Source organism: Amblyraja radiata, chromosome 5, assembly GCF_010909765.2.
Source record: "Amblyraja radiata isolate CabotCenter1 chromosome 5, sAmbRad1.1.pri, whole genome shotgun sequence".
Classification (NCBI taxonomy): domain Eukaryota; kingdom Metazoa; phylum Chordata; class Chondrichthyes; order Rajiformes; family Rajidae; genus Amblyraja; species Amblyraja radiata.
Genome location: NC_045960.1, coordinates 94,021,646 through 94,043,445, shown reverse-complemented (window position 1 = coordinate 94,043,445; position 21,800 = coordinate 94,021,646). Strand labels below are relative to the sequence as shown.

Genomic DNA, 21,800 nt, shown 5'->3' with positions numbered 1-21,800 from the left:
CACAAGGGCCACATCTAACTCCCTCTTAAATATAGCCAATGAAATGGCCTCAACTACCTTCTGTGGCAGAGAATTCCAGAGATTCACCACTCTCTGTGTGAAAAATGTTTTTCTCATCTCGGTCCTAAAAGATTTCCCCCTTATCCTTAAACTGTGACCCCCTTGTTCTGGACTTTCCCAACATCGGGAACAATCTTCCTGCGTCTAGCCTGTCCAACCCCTTAAGAATTTTGTAAGTTTCTATAAGATCCCCCCCCCCTCAATCTTCTAAATTCTAGCGAGGGTCCTGTTTCTACTAGCTAGTTAATGCACTGTTCAATTTTTTATAGACTCTGGAAGGTTCTATGTATTCGAATAGAGGGAGATATGAAGCCGGAAACAAATGGCGTAACGCCAGTCATTAGAAAATGTTGTAAGCTATGATTAACATGTGATGTCCCGGTACTTAGATCAGTTCAAGGCAAGCAGGCAAAGTCAACATGGTTTGTGAAGGGGAAATCATGTTTGATTAGTCTATTGGGGTTCTTTGAAGAGGGAACAGGCGGCCCGAAACGTTGCCTATTTCCTTCGCTCCATAGATGCTGCTGCACCCGCTGAGTTTCTCCAGCACTTTTGTCTACCTTCGATTTTCCAGCATCTGCAGTTCCTTCTTAAGCAATTAATTAAATCCACTCTCACTCTTCTAAGCTCCAGCAGGTACAAGCCGAGCCTGTCCAATCTCTCCTCATTAGAGACCTCGCCCATTCTGGGCTTTGGTCTGAGCCGCTCCCAATGCACTCACCCCCTCCCTTAAATACTAAATAAGAAGGGCAGCTCCAGTGGCGCAGCGGTAAGAGTTGCTGCCAAACAGCGCCGGAGACCCGGCCATCGATCCTGACCAAGTGTTATCTGTGTGGAGTTTGTCCATTCTCACTGTGACTGCATGGTTTACCCGGTGTGCAGCTTCGTGTGAACCCTGACCCTGATCCAGGTTGCTAAATTCATCGGCCACTGTAAATTGTCCCCCACGTGTTGATGTAAATGTAGGAATCAGTTCAGGTACGTACAGTACGTTTAGTGGGATTTAAGCCAAACGCAGATGGGACCAGCGGTAGATGGGGCATCTTGGTCGGCGTGGTCTTGGACAGGTTGGTCCGAAGGACCCGTTTCCCGCGGTAAATGATCATGTCCAAGCACACCTAGAATTCTCTGCATCTTGGAGTTTCTACAAACGCCAGCCTTTTGTAACCTCTCCCCTGCCCTCTTCACAACGTAACATCCTCTGTACCTTGGTGTTTTCAGCAGATTTGCCAACCGCGCATCCTGAGCCTTTGTCCACATCGTTTGTGCAAAGTTTAAAACATGGGGGGCGCGTTGTCGAACGCTGTTCCACCCACCCCGCTTGCCACACCTTGCCAACCCTTTTATGCCCACTCTCTGTTTCCTACTGGTCAGTGATGTCTGAAGAAGGGTCTCGACCCGAAACGTCAACTATTGCCTTTCGCCAGAGATGCTGCCTGACTGTCCTGCTGAATTACTCCAGCAATTTGTGTCTATCCTCGGCGTAAACCCTCCTACATATCTATCTATACCATGTTACATCTGACACCACAAGCTTTTATGTTCCAGTTATATTTGATGGGGCACCTTTTCAAATGGTTTCTGCAAGTCTAGATAATTGTACATCCATCGTTGCCCTTTATAATAGATCACCTGTTCCCTCTTCAAAGAACCCCAATAGACTAATCAAACATGATTTCCCCTTCTACCGTGGATTTAATTAAAACGTCTAAGATCCTGAGAATGCAGGGCGAATATTTCCTTTTGTGGGAGATTCTGAAACGGGGGGTGGTACTGTTAAAAACTAACCTGTCCCACTTACGCAACCTGAACGGAAACCTCTGGAGACTTTGCGCCCCACCCAAGGTTTCCGTGCGGTTCCCGGAGGTTGCAGGTGGTTGCCGGAGGTTGCAGATAGTGGAAGGAGGTTGGGAGACTGACAAAAACCTCCGGGAACCGCACGGAAACCTTGGGTGGGGCGCAAAGTCTCCAGGGGTTTCCGTTCAGGTTTCTTAAGTGGGACAGGGGTAATAAGATGGTGAGACGAACTCTCTATCTCTTTCTCTAAGGATTCGGACCCCTCCGGTGCTGCAGGTTTTATTGCCGCGGTAGCCCGCCCCTCCTTACTCAGCCGCGCCCCCTCATCCCGCTCTGCCTCCCCGTCACTCGGGGACAGTCATTCGAGCCGAGCTCAGCGGGGCTCGGGTGCTTGCAGCGCCGGGGACCTGCGGCGAGAATGCGGCCACTTCCCTGGGGACAGAGCGCCGGAACCGTCGCCAGCATCGCTCCACCTTGTTCAATGCCCCCGTTCATCTGGGTTCGCCTCTGAGATAGATACTGTGAGTGTCAGAAAGAGTCAGTCTTCTCTCGCATCGCCCGCTTCTTCCTGCTAACACCCAGTCGGTGAGTGTTATCAGATAAATAACACGTTAATCTGTAAATGCAGTACACCTGATGCTGCTTTCTGTGCATGTTGTTGTTGCGTTGTCCTGCCCATGTTATCAGGATGTCCGTTGGCTGGATGTGTCTGTGTGATGTACTGTACACCCATGCAAGTTTCTCTGTAGCTGTGTGTGTTTCTGCCTCTGTATTATATGTACACCCGTTACAGCAGCTCGCAGAGTCACCCTCCTATTTTCTTCACTGCACATTACTTCCATTAAAAACCCACACCGGCTAGAGAAATGCAAATTAAAAAAAAAAACCCATCTAGTACCGACAGGAATGAAATTGCCTCCAGCCAAGAATGTTATTGGGAGAGTTTGAGTTATTGAACTTGGCTGCCAAGTTAACCGTGGGATGATGCGCCACACGCTGCCCACATGCGGTACTACAGCTGCATCTGGGCCACGTTCCAATGATTGCATTTCATTGTTTTTTATTATATACTGATTATTATTATTTTAACTGTTATTATTAACAAAACTACTAGTAATAAAATGCAATCATTGGAACGTGGCCCAGATGCAGTCATCCCCATAGTTATGGTTTAAGGCTACTATCCATAAAGTACAGTGAGCAGGTGTGAGACCACACCTGGAGTACAGTGCAGAGGTTTGGTCTACTTATTTAAGAAAGCAGGATTTACTTGCTATTAAGGGAGTTCGGCGAAGGCTGGTCAGACTTGATCCTGGGACGACAGGACTATCGTGTGGGGGAAGGAGCGGGTCGACAGGATTTGCTGCACTGGAGTTTAGAGATCTTCCCAAATCGAGACCAAGTTGGGAGGCTGAGACGGGGAGGATGCCAAGGAACGCAGGGGCGATACATAATAAGAGACTGTGAAATCGACAGAAGGATGTAGGGCTGGGTGTTTATGCGTGCTATTTTCATGATATTTATTTTAGTTGTTTATCTTTTTTTAAATATTTTACCTTGTATGTATCGTTAGCTTTTAGAAATGTTTAAATGGTGCACTGACTGGCTGACATTTTACAATTTCGTTGTACATGGTTCATGTTACAATGACAATAAAGAAACTATTCTATTCTATGACCCCTGGCTGGGAGCCTGGGACGACAGGTCACAGCGTCGAAATACAGGGCAAGAGATTTTCCCCTCCACCTGTCCATATTCGCGTTGTAACTTCACATTCCTGCCGGTTTCCCATAACCCGGGACTCATTGGGAACCATACATCACTCCTTTATTTTATCCTGAACCTATTCAATGCCACCGCCTCCACAGCTCTCAATGGCGGAGAATTCCCAAATCCCTCAGAAGAAGGGTCTCGACCCGAAACGTCACCCATTCCTTCTCTCCAGAGATGCTGCCTGTCCCGCTGTTACTCCAGCTTGTTGTGTCTATCTTCCCTCAGAAGTGGTGGGTGTATGGAACGAGTTGCCGGAGGGGGTACTTGAGGCTGGGACTATCGCAACGTTTAAGAAACAATTCGGCAGGTACATGGATAGGACAGGTTCAGAGGGAAAAGGGCCAAACGCAGGCAGGTGGGACTAGTGTAGCTGGGACATGTTGGCCGGTGTGGGGAAGTAGGCCGAAGGGCCTGTATCACTCTATGACTAACTCCGCCTTAAACCGGTGATCTATTCTGACTGAGGGCTCATTTTACTTCGGAGTCACGTGAGTGACTTCGTGAAGAACCCCGCCTACGGCGCATGCGTGTCATATCGCATACACGCATTGAACGTGTCGGACCTGGGGAGAACGTCCCCTTGAACGGGAGAGTTAACAAGCCGGTCGACGGCAGGTAAGTGATTCTGCATTTTCACCGTTTTTTAGGAATGGATAGAGGACGCAGAAAGGCTGTGAAGAAGCTGCAGGATGTCGGCGGTAAAGGTGCCGGGGACCCGCAGCAGCAGCCGACGGCACAGGCAGTTTGCGTTGAGCCAGCTGTGCCAGATTCAAACCCCGCGCCGGGAAAAACTAATTCTAGACCGGGCGGGAAGGCGAACCGCAAAACGAACCGCTGGGAAAGTGAGCCCGAAAAATCGCCGGTAAATACTTACTTGTATAGCAGTGATGATGACCAGCTGCAGGGCATAGAGCAGCCGGCAGCGATCGCATCTGCAGAGCTCGGAAAACAGTACGAGTGGCTGCAGCATGTGGGGCCGTCATCTATCTGTTTGCAGGAGTACCGGGACGGCGAAAAACGGCGTTTGCAGCGGCCGGGAGCAACCAGAGCCGGTAGGCATGGCGACGAGTTGCGATTTAAACCGCGTGCGACTAGTGCCCGAGGGCACGAAAGTCGGCAGGAGCGGTGGGCTAAAAAGAAACACCCGCGAGCGACTAGTGCGGGAGAGCACGAAAGTCGGCTGGAGCGGTTTGTGGGAGGAACATCTCCATAGTGTCAGGCTCCAGAAAATGGATAAAAGCCGCACACATACAGGTGTAAGTCCCTCAGAGCATGGCCAGAAAAGGCTGCTGGACATATCATCCTCATCTGAAGAGGGTGTTCAAGGGCTGCCTGACTCGGACTCTGAACAAGAGTCAGAGCCACGTTCCCATATGGAGGATGAGGGAACACAGTTGCTGGACATGGTGCACACATATTTCCAGCAAGAAGAAACTGGAAAAGACCTAGAGGCCAGGATGGCGGCCAGCATTGATTATATGACGACCCATCACCTCAAAACTGATACCTTAGCTGAGGTATGGGCAAGACATTTACCTCCGCGAAATTGTGCGGCTCTGAATGTACCCAAGGTGAACCGAAGCATTTGGAGACACGTGGGGCAGGATATTCGGAGTCTGGATATAAAAATACAGAATGCTAGTAAAGGACTCTCGGCGGGTATAACAGCTTTGGCCCGTACGCTGGAAAATGTGCATATGTCCAATGATATGAAAGACGCTTTACACTGTTTTGCAATGTTCAATTTGAACTGAACAACATCAGGAAAGGGGCTATTCAGCCAACGTTAGACCCAAAATTTGCAATCCTGTGCAAACAGAAAGCCATAAAACCTCAAAATTTGTTGTTTGGGGGTGACCTATCAAAACAGGTCAAAGATTTGGAGGAAGAGGCCAAAACGTTGGGCCTAATAAAAGCGACCAAAGGATATGTCGGAAAACGGTATCATCCTTATGGGACGACTAAAAAAGCAAGTACTAGTATGTATAGTACGAAAAATTGGAGAGAGGCCAGAGGAAACCAGCAACAGCGTCCTTTTTTAGGGGTTGGCCCGGGACGCCCACAATGGAAAATGCGGAAGCCTCCACTTCAACATTTACCCCACTTTCAACCTCAAGGCCCTCCGCAACCTCGGTTAAGACCAAGAAAGTAACACCACCGATAACCATGGAGGTAGGTGGGTCTGTGCCTCAAAAATTAATAAGGAGCACAGAACTTGGAGGGAGGTTGCAATTTCATTTGGAAGCATGGTGTAAGTTAACTGTGGATAGGTATATCCTTAGCAGTATTAAGGGATATCTTATAGAGTTTATACACATACAAGAACCTCCAGTACAACATACACCGGACAGAACTTATATGCTTACCAAATTAGACAGAGCTAAAGCAAAAATTGAAATACAAAGGTTGTTCACGAAAGGAGTAATTGAAAAAACCAAACATGAACAACAGGAATTTGTCTCAAATATATTCATTAGACATAAGAAAGATGGGGGTTGCCGGATAATTATTGATTTATCAACACTTAATAAGTTTGTACAATATGCTCATTTTAAAATGGATATCTTGATTGTGGGGAAAACTTATGAATTGGCTAGTAGAGCAGTGGTTGCCACAAGAAAATTGATGGAACAGCTGGGATTCATTATCCATCCAATTAAGTCAAGATTAACACCTGCAACTAATATTGATTACTTGGGGTTCACTATTAACACACTTGATATGTTAGTGACTTTACCTATAGGGAAAGCCACTGAGTTCCAAAAGGATTGCACAGAGCTTATTAATACCGTTAAACCATCCATTAGACGGGTAGCCAGGATTATTGGGAAAATTATAGCCACGTTTCCTGCCATTCAAGTTGGACGATTGCATTACCAAAATTTACAAAGAGAAAAAATTAGAGCACTAAAAATTAATAGAGGCCATTTTGATAGGCCTATGGAGCTAACAATTAGAGCTATAAAAGAACTACAATGGTGGGAACAAAATGTTATATATAGCTCCAACCCAATAGTTATTCCAAACCCATCTGTGGTATTACAAACAGATGCCAGTGCACTGGGTTGGGGAGCAACGGATACCATCTCGAGCTCTGGAGGGAGATGGAATATACAGGAAACTAACCTACTTACCACAAAGGGTATAAATTACTTAGAAATGTTGAGTGCTTTTTATGGTTTAAAATCTTATTGCTCGGGAATGATTAACCAGCATGTTAGATTGCAGATAGACAATACCACGGTGGTGGCATATATAAATCATATGGGTGGAAATATATCAATATCCTGTGCTGAATTGGCAAACCATATTTGGGAATGGTGTATCCAAAGGAATATTTGGTTATCGGCTACGTATCTACCAGGGATACTTAATTCAGTGGCAGACGCCAGGTCACGAAAATTTAATGAAAATACGGAATGGATGTTAGACAGAAAGATATTTGCTGATATCACAGCAAAGTACGGAAGGCCGGATATTGATCTTTTTGCATCCAGGTTAAATCATCAGTTACCTAGGTATATATCATGGGAACCAGATCCTGAGGCAGAAGCTACAGATGCATTCTCTTTGCACTGGGGGAAATGGTTCATTTATGCATTTCCTCCTTTCTGCCTCATCAATCGGGTACTACGGAAAATTCAGCTAGACTCGGCATCTGGGATTCTCATAGTACCTGATTGGCCTACCCAACCATGGTTCTCGGTGCTGCAGGATTTGGTGCTTACACCATATATTACTTTAAAACATAGTCCTCAGTTGCTGGTGCATCCGGTGACTGGGGACAGCCATCCTTGCCATAATTATCTAAATTTATTGGGTTGTAGACTCTGAAGGAACCATTTCGGCATATGGGTTTATCTGATAGAACTGTGGACATGATCACAGCAGCACAGAGACTTTCCACTCAAAAACAATATTTATGTCATGTCAAGAAATGGACTAAATACTGCCTGGACAACAATCTAGACCACAGAAAGGTGGATATTCCAGCTGTCCTAGAATTCCTCACAAGCCTGCACTTTGAAGGACTCAGTTACAGCACGGTCAATAGTGCTAGGAGTGCCTTGTCCAGTTATTTATGGGAAGGCACAGAAAGACAGGGTGTCGGCTCACATCCTCTAGTAATAAAACTGCTACGAGGCATCTTTAACACTAACCCACCAAGGGCTAGATATAGCCAAATCTGGGATGTGAGCGTAGTCCTAAAAAATGTTACGGAATTGGTCACCGGCTACGGCATTACCGCTAAACTATCTAACTATGAAAATGGTTATGCTTATGGCGCTGGTCACAGCGCAAAGGGTCCAGTCATTACAGAAGTTAAGATTGGATAACTTGACGGAGGCGACAGGAAGGCTGATTTTCGTGATCCAGGGCCTTATTAAGCACAATAGACCAGGATCAGCGGGTCAGGTGATAGAGTTCATAGCCTATCCACAGGATGAACGTCTCTGTGTAGTAAAACACATCATGTTATATATGGACAGAACGAAGGCTATCAGAGGCAATGAAAAGGCTCTTTTAATTAGCCATAAGAAGCCATACCATAAAGTCTCGACTCAGACCATTTCACGGTGGCTGAGATATTGCTTAGTTCAGGCAGGAGTGGACACTAATGTATTCAAATCTCACTCCACCAGGGCTGCATCTACATCAGCAGCTAATCGCCTGGAGGTACCGATGGACAATATCCTCAGAACTGCAGGATGGTCATCAGAGAAAACGTTTCGCACATATTACAACAAACCAGTTAGGAAAGAAGAAACGTTTTCGGGGAAAAATTTTGAGTTCTATTTAATTTACACCTGAAGCTTATAAGGTTTATAAATTGATTTAATCAATATTATTTACAATTTTTGCTTAAAAATGTTGGTATCATTGTGTTTTTTTTAAATACCAGTAACAATTTCTCCCAAACTACCAAGGCAGTTGTGAAAATTGGACTCGTTCCACGGCATGAGGTCACAGAGCTTTGAAGTCTTCACGAAGTCACTCACGTGACTCCGAAGTAAAATAGTAAGATTAAACGAGAACTTACCAGTTTGAAGTTTGATCTTTATTTTATGAGGAGGAACGTTGAGGGACTACGTGCCCTCCGCTCCCACCCTTATATGGTCATATCTTAAACTGGTATCTCTTTAATAATCTTACTATCTTAGGTCATTATTTTCTATCTGTGACCTCACACCGCTGCTTTGAAGAATGACACGCATGCGCCGTAGGCGGGGTTCTTCACGTAGTCCCTCAACGTTCCTCCTCATAAAATAAAGATCAAACTTCAAACTGGTAAGTTCTCGTTTAATCTTACTATTCTAGACCCACCCACCAGACACAGTCAGACAGTCTTGCTTGTTTCTTTGTGGTCACCCGAACTTTAATAAGAGACCCACTCAACAAAAACAGTCCACATAAGATAGACCCCACCACCACCAAGCCAAAACGCAATGTAGTTAACTCTCTCTACACTTTCAAAAACAAGTTCTGTGTTCTCTACCTCCTGTAAGATGGCTTCCAGCCACGGCTCACCAATAACATCCACATCTCTTCCGTCTAAAGTTGAACACCCTCCCAAAGGCTTCAGTCTCTGCTGCCGTGTCTGGTTTATTAGTGAGGAAGAGCTGTTCTGTCACAAGATCGTCTGGTAGATATTTAAACCTGCCTGCACCCTCTCATTCCGGGCTTGAGGTAAAACATATATTGAGATTGATTGATTGATTTGAGGGTACAGTATGGAAACAGGCCCTTCGGCCCACCAAGTCCATGCTGACCATAGATCACTCGTTCATTCACCTAATTCTAAATCATCCCACTTTTTACATCCGCCCCATACACACCAGGATTAGGAACAATCTACAGAGGACAATTAACCTACAAACACCATGTCTTTGGGATGTGAGGGGAAACCGGAGGTCAGGGTGAGAAAGTGTAACTCGCCACAGACAGCACCCGAGGTCAGGATTGAACCGGGGGTTCCCGCACTGTGAGTCAGCGGCCGCTCAACCTACGTTGCAGCTGAGCCATATCACTCACTCAAACACTGCCACTAATGCACGTTGTCCTGAAGTTGCCGGCCTCGCCGCGTTTCCTCCATGGGCAGTGCCCTAAATAGCTGGCACACTCTGCCCGGGTGTGGTACAAGGTGACTCCAACTGACCCTGGCCCCTGCACCTGGAGCATCAGTCCACGAGGGGGCACAACTCCAGTCCTGCCACATTCCCCTCCTGTTCCCTGGAGCTGAAACGAAGCTTCCACCAGGAACCTGATCGGGCGCAACCCAGTGTTGCGAGTGGGGACGGAGGGCGGATATTCTCTTAAACCTCTATAGGTGTACGTTAGAGAGCACGCCGACTGGGTGCATCACAGCCTGGTTCCGCATCTCCAGCGCCCGGGGATGTGGAAGACTACACACAGTGAGTGGTGGTGGACCTAAGCCGGTCCATCACGGATACTGACCTCCCCACCAATGAAGGGATTTGCTGGAGGCGCTGCCTCAATAAGGCAGCCAGCATCATCAATACCCACACCACCCTGGCCACGCTCTCTTCACCCCTGCCACCGGGAAGAAAGTATAGGAGTCTGAAAACATTGGTCACCAGGTTCAGGAATAGCTTCTTCTCAACAGCCATGAACTACAAACCACTAACCTCAACTATGAACTTCTAGGTACTATTTTTGATTGAACTAAGGAACTTGGGTTTGATTGCACCAGTGTTGTGGTTAATAATGTATTCAATGTTTTATCTATTATATATGATCTGTATTTATAGGCCTGTTATGCTGCTGCAAATCAGAATTTTATTTTTTTCAGTATTTCGGATAACTGCTCGTTATTTCATCTCATGGTCAGAAGAAGCCTTGTTCGTGAAGTGAATTGGCCGGAAGTCTAACGGCGCCGCATCCCCAGTCCCACCATGTGGTTCTCTGTTGCAACAGCCTCCACCCTCGGTAAGTGAGCCTCGTCCCTCCTGCCTCTGCTTTGAATGGATCAGTAGCTGAAGGGATGTGATACTGAGCGCAGGTGCCGTGTAGTTTCTCTGTATCCGACATATTGCCCCATATGTAACCGAGTGTCTGTCACAATAAGTTCATACGTGATAGGAGCAGAATTAGGCCGTTCGGCCCATCAAGTCTACTCCGCCATTCAATCACGGCTAATCTATCTCTCCCTCCTAACTCCAATCTCATGCCTTCTCCCCATAACCCATGACACCTATACTAAACACAAATCTATCTATCTCTGCCTTAAAAATATCCATTGACTTGGCCTCCACAGCCTTCTGTGGCAATGAATCCCACAGATTCACCACCCTCTGATTGAAGATCAATCGCCCCGTCTATGTTCACACCCGTGTTATTGAACCAGTCTGACGCAGGATTCTTTTACAGTCATCATGGGTGTCCATCCGTGTTTATTGCATGCTCCAGTGCATATACTCATTGTTTATTGCATGCTCCAGTGCATATACTCATTGTTTATTTCATGCTCCAGTGCATATACCCATTGTTTGTTGCATGCTCCAGTGCATATATCAATTGTTTAGTGCATGCAGGCGTCCATTGAATAATCGCTGCATGCTCCAAAGCTCAGTAAGATCTGTTTCCTGCACTCTCATCAAACTCCACATTCCCTTTAAACACACCATGTACACCCAGCTGGTTGCAACCGCTGAGGGAGCGGGTATGTTCTCCCTGGTGTGCTGAGCAGCTTGTGTTCCGTCCTCTTTCCCAAGCATGGCTTGTGTTGACCACCGCTTCTCTCTCTGTCTCCTCTTCACAGCCCTGCTGCTGACCCTGGCCGCCGGTGTGAGCGGGAAGGAGCGGAGGAAAAAAAGACCATGTAGGTGGAAGGTGTCGGCAGCACCCGGACCAAACACTGCACAAAGCGATGAGCCCGGCGCCGGCTAACTGTGGGCGCGGGGTGGTACTCGGGAGATAGCGAGGGACTCTAGAGCGGAGGAGGTCTGATGTAGAGTCCGATATTGTGCCAGGACGGCTTGACCCTCGGACGGCTGTTTGGCCCAGACGAATTCTGAGCTGGCGCCGATCCAGGGATGGGACCGTCCCGGGCTGGGGGGCTGTTCAGGGCTGGGGGGCTGTTCAGGGCTGGGGGGCTGTTCAGGGCTGGGGGGCTGTTCAGACAGGGGAGATGGTGCCCTGGGTGGAACCGATTCCTGTGACTATCTCTAACAGTTTCCCTGTCTTTATTACCGCGATGTTGACCACCACTTGTGTTGTTTGCTGCAGCGGTGCCTCAGATAGACTGTGATATCCGAGCGGCCAAGGTGAAGGTGTCGGAGTTCGTGGCGCGATGCCCGCCCGGGTGTACGGGCACCAAACAGGCAGTGTGGGGCACCGATATCTACGCCTCTGTCTCCAGCGTCTGCGTGGCTGCCATCCACAGGTCAGCCGCTCGCTCTCCCTCCAACTCCACTCTCTCCTGCCCAGCACCACCTGGCATCCGCCTGCACCCCAATTCACTGGGAACCAGCTACGGGGAGACCACTCGGCCCTGGGTTCCCGTGCTGTCTCAATTCTCTGGGCTGGTCCTTGGGGTGGGAGGTTTGGGAACGATAGAGCAGACAGGAGCAGTACTGAGCCAGCACAGGCGGCGATGACAGGCGGGAGGTGAAGAGGATTGCGAGGGGTGGGGATGCGGTGGACGCTGTGTTTTGTAACACGAGGAGCACCGTCTCGGGTGTGGGACTGAGGTGAGAGATTGCTTATGTTCTCCTGGTGGGTAGCGAGCTACTCCAAGCTGTGGAGGACCCGTCATTAATAGTAAGATTAAACGAGAACTTACCAGTTTGAAGTTTGATCTTTATTTTATGAGGAGGAACGTTGAGGGAATACGTGAAGAACCCCGCCTACGGCGCATGCGTGTCATTCTTCAAAGCAGCGGTGTGAGGTCACAGATAGAAAATAATGACCTAAGATAGTAAGATTATTAAAGAGATACCAGTTTAAGATATGACCATATAAGGGTGGGAGCGGAGGGCACGTATTCCCTCAACGTTCCTCCTCATAAAATAAAGATCAAACTTCAAACTGGTAAGTTCTCGTTTAATCTTACTATTTTACTTCGGAGTCACGTGAGTGACTTCGTGAAGACTTCAAAGCTCTGTGACCTCATGCCGTGGAACGAGTCCAATCTTCACAACTGCCTTGGTAGTTTGGGAGAAATTGTTACTGGTATTTAAAAAAAAAATACAATGATACCAACATTTTTAAGCAAAAATTGTAAATAATATTTATTAAATCAATTTATAAACCTTATAAGCTTCAGGTGTAAATTAAATAGAACTCAAAATTTTGCCCGAAAACGTTTCTTCTTTTCTAACTGGTTTGTTGTAATATGTGCGAAACGTTTTCTCTGATGACCATCCTGCAGTTCTGAGGATATTGTCCATCGGTACCTCCAGGCGATTAGCTGCTGATGTAGATGCAGCCCTGGTGGAGTGAGATTTGAATACATTAGTGTCCACTCCTGCCTGAACTAAGCAATATCTCAGCCACCGTGAAATGGTCTGAGTCGAGACTTTATGGTATGGCTTCTTATGGCTAATTAAAAGAGCCTTTTCATTGCCTCTGATAGCCTTCGTTCTGTCCATATATAACATGATGTGTTTTACTACACAGAGACGTTCATCCTGTGGATAGGCTATGAACTCTATCACCTGACCCGCTGATCCTGGTCTATTTTGCTTAATAAGGCCCTGGATCACGAAAATCAGCCTTCCTGTCGCCTCCGTCAAGTTATCCAATCTTAACTTCTGTAATGACTGGACCCTTTGCGCTGTGACCAGCGCCATAAGCATAACCATTTTCATAGTTAGATAGTTTAGCGGTAATGCCGTAGCCGGTGACCAATTCCGTAACATTTTTAGGACTACGCTCACATCCCAGATTTGGCTATATCTAGCCCTTGGTGGGTTAGTGTTAAAGATGCCTCGTAGCAGTTTTATTACTAGAGGATGTGAGCCGACACCCTGTCTTTCTGTGCCTTCCCATAAATAACTGGACAAGGCACTCCTAGCACTATTGACCGTGCTGTAACTGAGTCCTTCAAAGTGCAGGCTTGTGAGGAATTCTAGGACAGCTGGAATATCCACCTTTCTGTGGTCTAGATTGTTGTCCAGGCAGTATTTAGTCCATTTCTTGACATGACATAAATATTGTTTTTGAGTGGAAAGTCTCTGTGCTGCTGTGATCATGTCCACAGTTCTATCAGATAAACCCATATGCCGAAATGGTTCCTTCAGAGTCTACAAACCAATAAATTTAGATAATTATGGCAAGGATGGCTGTCCCCAGTCACCGGATGCACCAGCAACTGAGGACTATGTTTTAAAGTAATATATGGTGTAAGCACCAAATCCTGCAGCACCGAGAACCATGGTTGGGTAGGCCAATCAGGTACTATGAGAATCCCAGATGCCGAGTCTAGCTGAATTTTCCGTAGTACCCGATTGATGAGGCAGAAAGGAGGAAATGCATAAATGAACCATTTCCCCCAGTGCAAAGAGAAAGCATCTGTAGCTTCTGCCTCAGGATCTGGTTCCCATGATATATACCTAGGTAACTGATGATTTAACCTGGATGCAAAAAGATCAATATCCGGCCTTCCGTACTTTGCTGTGATATCAGAAAATATCTTTCTGTCTAACATCCATTCCGTATTTTCATTAAATTTTCGTGACCTGGCGTCTGCCACTGAATTAAGTATCCCTGGTAGATACGTAGCCGATAACCAAATATTCCTTTGGATACACCATTCCCAAATATGGTTTGCCAATTCATCACAGGATATTGATATATTTCCACCCATATGATTTATATATGCCACCCCCGTGGTATTGTCTATCTGCAATCTAACATGCTGGTTAATCATTCCCGAGCAATAAGATTTTAAACCATAAAAAGCACTCAACATTTCTAAGTAATTTATACCCTTTGTGGTAAGTAGGTTAGTTTCCTGTATATTCCATCTCCCTCCAGAGCTCGAGATGGTATCCGTTGCTCCCCAACCCAGTGCACTGGCATCTGTTTGTCCAAATTGAATGGCAGGAAACGTGGCTATAATTTTCCCAATAATCCTGGCTACCCGTCTAATGGATGGTTTAACGGTATTAATAAGCTCTGTGCAATCCTCTTGGAACTCAGTGGCTTTCCCTATAGGTAAAGTCACTAACATATCAAGTGTGTTAATAGTGAACCCCAAGTAATCAATATTAGTTGCAGGTGTTAATCTTGACTTAATTGGATGGATAATGAATCCCAGCTGTTCCATCAATTTTCTTGTGGCAACCACTGCTCTACTAGCCAATTCATAAGTTTTCCCCACAATCAAGATATCATCCAAATATGCCATCACTCTATAGTTTTGTTGTCTAAGAAATGCCAAAGCTGGTTTAAGAATTTTTGTGAATAATCTAGGGGCTGACGTTAGCCCGTTTGGTAGCGCCTTGTATTGCCAAAGCTGACCCATCCAATTAAATTTCAAAACCCGTCTGTGTTCTTCTCTGATGGGTACCGTATAGTAAGCATCTTGCAGATCAATACTTGCCATAAAGTAGCCTGCCGACACTAGCTCTGTAGCAGTACTAAAAGTATCCATTTTAAAATGAGCATATTGTACAAACTTATTAAGTGTTGATAAATCAATAATTATCCGGCAACCCCCATCTTTCTTATGTCTAATGAATATATTTGAGACAAATTCCTGTTGTTCATGTTTGGTTTTTTCAATTACTCCTTTCGTGAACAACCTTTGTATTTCAATTTTTGCTTTAGCTCTGTCTAATTTGGTAAGCATATAAGTTCTGTCCGGTGTATGTTGTACTGGAGGTTCTTGTATGTGTATAAACTCTATAAGATATCCCTTAATACTGCTAAGGATATACCTATCCACAGTTAACTTACACCATGCTTCCAAATGAAATTGCAACCTCCCTCCAAGTTCTGTGCTCCTTATTAATTTTTGAGGCACAGACCCACCTACCTCCATGGTTATCGGTGGTGTTACTTTCTTGGTCTTAACCGAGGTTGCGGAGGGCCTTGAGGTTGAAAGTGGGGTAAATGTTGAAGTGGAGGCTTCCGCATTTTCCATTGTGGGCGTCCCGGGCCAACCCCTAAAAAAGGACGCTGTTGCTGGTTTCCTCTGGCCTCTCTCCAATTTTTCGTACTATACATACTAGTACTTGCTTTTTTAGTCGTCCCATAAGGATGATACCGTTTTCCGACATATCCTTTGGTCGCTTTTATTAGGCCCAACGTTTTGGCCTCTTCCTCCAAATCTTTGACCTGTTTTGATAGGTCACCCCCAAACAACAAATTTTGAGGTTTTATGGCTTTCTGTTTGCACAGGATTGCAAATTTTGGGTCTAACGTTGGCTGAATAGCCCCTTTCCTGATGTTGTTCAGTTCAAATTGAACATTGCAAAACAGTGCTAAAGCGTCTTTCATGTCATTGGACATATCCACATTTTCCAGCCTACGGGCCAAAGCTGTTATACCCGCCGAGAGTCCTTTACTAGCATTCTGTATTTTTATATCCAGACTCCGAATATCCTGCCCCACGTGTCTCCAAATGCTTCGGTTCACCTTGGGTACATTCAGAGCCGCACAATTTCGCGGAGGTAAATGTCTTGCCCATACCTCAGCTAAGGTATCAGTTTTGAGGTGATGGGTCGTCATATAATCAATGCTGGCCGCCATCCTGGCCTCTAGGTCTTTTCCAGTTTCTTCTTGCTGGAAATATGTGTGCACCATGTCCAGCAACTGTGTTCCCTCATCCTCCATATGGGAACGTGGCTCTGACTCTTGTTCAGAGTCCGAGTCAGGCAGCCCTTGAACACCCTCTTCAGATGAGGATGATATGTCCAGCAGCCTTTTCTGGCCATGCTCTGAGGGACTTACACCTGTATGTGTGCGGCTTTTATCCATTTTCTGGAGCCTGACACTATGGAGATGTTCCTCCCACAACCGCTCCAGCCGACTTTCGTGCTCTCCCGCACTAGTCGCTCGCGGGTGTTTCTTTTTAGCCCACCGCTCCTGCCGACTTTCGTGCCCTCGGGCACTAGTCGCACGCGGTTTAAATCGCAACTCGTCGCCATGCCTACCGGCTCTGGTTGCTCCCGGCCGCTGCAAACGCCGTTTTTCGCCGTCCCGGTACTCCTCCAAACAGATAGATGACGGCCCCACATGCTGCAGCCACTCGTACTGTTTTCCGAGCTCTGCAGATGCGATCGCTGCCGGCTGCTCTATGCCCTGCAGCTGGTCATCATCACTGCTATACAAGTAAGTATTTACCGGCGATTTTTCGGGCTCACTTTCCCAGCGGTTCGTTTTGCGTTTCGCCTTCCCGCCCGGTCTAGAATTAGTTTTTCCCGGCGCGGGGTTTGAATCTGGCACAGCTGGCTCAACGCAAACTGCCTGTGCCGTCGGCTGCTGCTGCGGGTCCCCGGCACCTTTACCGCCGACATCCTGCAGCTTCTTCACAGCCTTTCTGCGTCCTCTATCCATTCCTAAAAAACGGTGAAAATGCAGAATCACTTACCTGCCGTCGACCGGCTTGTTAACTCTCCCGTTCAAGGGGACGTCCTCCCCAGGTCCGACACGTTCAATGCGTGTATGCGATATGACACGCATGCGCCGTAGGCGGGGTTCTTCACGAAGTCACTCACGTGACTCCGAAGTAAAATTCTGCTCAAGGCAGAGAGCAATGAGTGTCAGGAGAGGGGATCAGGTGAGAAAGGGACATTAACTGAGGGGAGGTTGGGGACTGAGTGGCTGTCTTGTACTAAGTCTTTTTGTTCTCTCTTTTTCCTGCTCATCTATCCTCTCCCTCTCCCCTCTCCGTTCTCTGCCTGTCTTTCTCTATTCCTTCCTCTTCTCTCTCTCACTGTCTCTTTCTCTCTTCCCTTCCTCCCCTCTCTCTCGCTCACTAGGCTCCTAATTTGAGGAAGGACATCCTTGTGATTGAGGCAGTGCAGCGAGATTGATCCCTGGGATGGCCGGACTGTCATATGAGGAAAGATTGAAAAGACTAGGCTTGTATTCACTGGAGCTTAGAAGGATGAGGGGGTATCTTATAGAAACATATAAAATTATAAAAGGACTGGATAGGCTAGATACAGGAAAAATGTTCCCAATGTTGGGCGAGTCCAGAACCAGGGGCTACAGTCTTAGAATAAAGGGGAGGCCATTTAAGACTGAGGTGAGACGTTTTCACCCAGAGTTGTGAATTTATGGAATTCCCTGCCACAGTGGGCAGTGGAGGCCAAGTCACTGGATGGATTTAAGAGAGAGTTAGATAGAGCTCTAGGGGCTGGTGGAGTCAAGGGATATGGGGAGAAGGCATGCACGGGTTATTGATAGGGGACGATCAGCCATGATCACAATGAATGGCGGTGCTGGCTTGAAGGGCTGAATGGCCTCCTCCTGCACCTATTTTCTATGTTTCTATGCTCATTCTTTTACCCCGCTGCCAATTTCACTACGTACTCTTCCCCCTTCTCTATCCTCTCTCCCTTTTTCTTTATCTCTTCATTTCCTTCCTTTTTCCTTCACCTCCTTTCTCTAACCCCCCTCTCTCTCCCCCCCCCCCCCCTTCTCTTGCTCCCTTTCGCTATTCACCCCATGCCTTTGTGCCCTCTCACTTTCACCACTCTGCTGTGTCTTGTGATGTGAGTTAGAAACGAGTCAGGTAGCATCTGTGGAGAAAGAAACAGACTTCATATTTTTGATTGAAGACACTTCACAAGAAGAAGGAACAGTTAGAATTCAAATGTGTTTTGTGTTTTAGAGGAGTTAGAGGAGTGGGGCGCTTGGAGGGAATGTTTGTGCTAGGATACAAGCCGGAGGAAGCAAACTGACAGGGGCCATGTTGGTGCTGGCTGGAGGACAGGAGTAGGCCATTCAGCCCATTGAGCCTGCTCTGCTCTTCAGCACGATACTGGTTGGTTTCCTTCAGCCCCACCTTCCTACCCTCTCCTCCTATCCCTTGGTTCCCCAAATGCTCAGCAATCTATCAACATCTGTTTTGAATGACTCACTGATGTGGGACCCAACCAAAAGCATTTAGAAAAGCCAGATATATCATATCCACTGGTTCACCCTTTATCACAGAGAGTGTACTGTCGGGGTGCATCACAGCTTGAGTGAAAACAACACTCGAGAATGTGATCGTTTCCATATTTGGTTCCAAGGACCTGAATTCTTGCTCACGACTCACACCGTGACCAATAGTTGCGCCTTGAATTCTCTTTGTCTAAAGTTCCGGGTTCCCTTCCCAAAAGCTGTCCACCTCACCGCCCCTTTAAGATGCTACATGGAAGGTATTGGTTTGACAAGGCGTTGGACCACTGCACTGACGTTTACTTTGTGCCAAACAGACTCCTGCAATAATTACGCTGCACACCCACGCCCTGCCCGCCTTGGCCTCCACCATCTCCCGGCTGCCAAACATTCCAACTCCCCTTCCCATTCCCACACTGCCCTTTCCATCCTGGACCTCCTCCACTGTCAGAGTGAGTCCACATGTAAACTGGAGGAACAGCATCCTCTATTTTGCTTGGGCAACTTGCAACAGCGGTATGAACGCTGATTTCTCCAATGTCAATGTTTTGTTCTGGCCTTCCATATCATTCAGTCTGAAGAAGGGTTCCTCCTAATCTGAGGAAGGACATTCTTGCCATAGAGAAGGTTCACCAGACTGATTCCTGGATGTCAGGACTTTCATATGAAGAAAGACTGGATGGACTCGGCTTGTACTCGCTAGAATTTAGAAGATTGAGGGGGGATCTTATAGAAACTTACAAAATTCTTAAGGGGTTGGACAGGCTAGATGCAGGAAGATTGTTCCCGATGTTGGGGAAGTCCAGAACAAGGGGTCACAGTTTAAGGATAAAGGTGGAAATCTTTTAGGACCGAGATGAGAAAAACATTTTTTCACACAGAGTGGTGAATCTCTGGAATTCTCTGTCACAGAATGTAGTTGAGGCCAGTTCATTGGCTATATTTAAGAGGGAGTTAGATGTGGCCCTTGTGGCTAAAGGTATCAGGGAGTATGGAGAGAAGGCAGGTACAGGATACTGAGTTGGATGATTAGCCATGATCATATTGAATGGCGGTGCAGGCTCGAAGGGCCGAATGGCCTACTCTTGCACCTAGTTTCTATGTTTCCATATCATTCAGTCTGAAGAAGGGTTCCGACCCAAAACATCACTTATCCCTTCTCTCCAGTAATGCTGCCTGACCCGCTGAGTTACTCCCACATTCTGTATCAACCTTCGGTAAAAACCAACATGTGTTGTTCCTTCCTCCATGTCCTGTAAACCCCTGTGGGTTGCTTTCCTGCCCCTTGAGAGGGTTATAAAAGAGGAGATAACAGAGGGAGGGAGGGTGGATGTGGGGGAATGACTAACCTGCCCTTGTCTCCCGCAGTGGTGTCATCAGCAATGGAGGAGGGAAGATCCTCGTCCGGAAGATTCCCAACAGTTCCAGCTACAAGGGGACTTTGTCTAATGGTGTCCGCTCCCTGTCCCTCCCCCGGTGGAGGGAATCGTTCGTCGTGTTGGGTAATTATCTCCGAGCTGCCTTTACTGAGATCACAGACTGTTCTGGTCTATTTCATCTGTGATTTTATCAGCTGACCGGTATGAAGGGTAACAACATCACGCCGGGTTTTACAGGTGACATGATGCTCAACACAAGAGAATGGGATGGGATCAGAATGATCTTATTCCTAATTGTCTTCTCATTATGGTTAAATGGAAGGAATGGTCAGATCCCAATACGTACTAGCAGCGCAGGGTCCTAGCCCACCGTCCCTACATATAGAGCCACTGCTGGGAAACAGGCCATTCAGCCCATCGAGCCTGTGCTGACCTTCAAGCATCCATTTACATCAATCCAATTTTATTATTTGCTGTTCCCACTGAATTCCTCCAGAATCGACACGAAATTATTTCCAGAGGTCGCTTAACCTACCGACCTGCACCCCTTTGAGATATGGGAAGAAACCAGAATCCATGTAGTCAACAGGGAGAACGTGTAAACCTCATACAGACAGCACCCCGGGATCAAACTTGGATCTGAAGAAGAATCTCGATCCGAAACGGCACCTATTCCTTTTCTCCAGAGTTGCTGCCCAACCCGCTGAGTTACTCCAGCATCTTGTGTCAATAGACAATAGGTGCAGGAGTAGGCCATTCGGCCCTTCGAGCCAGCACCGCAATTCAATGTGATCATGGCTGATCATCCCCAATCAGTACCCCGTTCCTGCCTTCTCCCCATATCCCCTGACTCCGCTATTTTTAAGAGCCCTATCTAGCTCTCTCTTGAAAGTATCCAGAGAACCTGCCTCCACCGCCCTCTGAGGCAGAGAATTCCACAGACTCACAACTCTCTGTGAGAAAAAGTGTTTCCTCGTCTCTGTTCTAAATGGCTCACTCCTTATTCTTAAACTGTGGCCCCTGGTTCTGGTGTCTATGTTTGGATCTCTGGAGCTGTGAGATGGCAGCTCCACTAGCTGTGCCTCTGTGCTGGCCATGTCAACAGTGGATCTCTCTGTCTTTAAGATGAACGCCAACAAATCTTCCTAGTGTTGCTGAACAACATGTGATGTTTTTATCTGTTTGTAATCTTGCTTTGACTGGAATGGCCATTGGCTTATTTTCTCTGCTCAAACGTCACATTAGCGGGGGGGTTCACATTGACTTGACGTCTTCCTGGAGACTTTCCGATCACATTGGCCATGTCTGTATGCTGCACACACTGATTGGACCTGTTCCTCACCCTACTGTACAACTGAAAACAAATCTGACTTGATTATGTAACTAATAAGCAGAGATGCTCAGCCATACCATACCAACATAGAACACTACAGCACAGGGACAGGCCCTTCGCCAGACACTGTTGTGCTAAACATGATGCCAAGACCAACTCATCTCCCTGCCCGTAATCCATATTCCTCCATTCCCTACATATCCATGTGGCCATCCAAGTCAAGTCAAGTCAAGTTTATTTGTCACATACACATACGAGATGTGCAGTGAAATGAAAAGTGGCAATGCTCGCGGACTTTGTGCAAAAAGACAAACAAACAAACAACCAAACAAACTACAAACAGAATGGAACAGAATCACATATTCTTTTTCATATTAAAT

General features: G+C 46.8%; 1 protein-coding gene across 10 annotated transcripts in view; it reads left to right on the top strand.

Moving 5' to 3' along the window:
* Positions 1–2,103: 2,103 nt before the first annotated feature.
* The window catches only part of vit (vitrin), a 42,290-nt gene continuing 22,593 nt past the window's right edge, over positions 2,104–21,800 (top strand). For 4 of the 10 annotated variants that reach the window (XM_033021800.1, XM_033021805.1, XM_033021801.1 and 1 more), the window contains exons 1-5: positions 2,105–2,442; positions 10,442–10,578; positions 11,411–11,470; positions 11,878–12,034; positions 20,077–20,210. In XM_033021800.1, the coding sequence (XP_032877691.1) occupies positions 10,545–10,578; positions 11,411–11,470; positions 11,878–12,034; positions 20,077–20,210 (385 nt within the window). In that variant the 5' untranslated portion in view covers positions 2,105–2,442; positions 10,442–10,544. Of the gene's footprint in view, positions 2,443–9,153; positions 9,319–10,441; positions 10,579–11,410; positions 11,471–11,877; positions 12,035–20,076; positions 20,211–21,800 lie in introns of those variants that run through there. The other 6 variants (XM_033021806.1, XM_033021802.1, XM_033021803.1 and 3 more) reach the window with 4 other exon arrangements.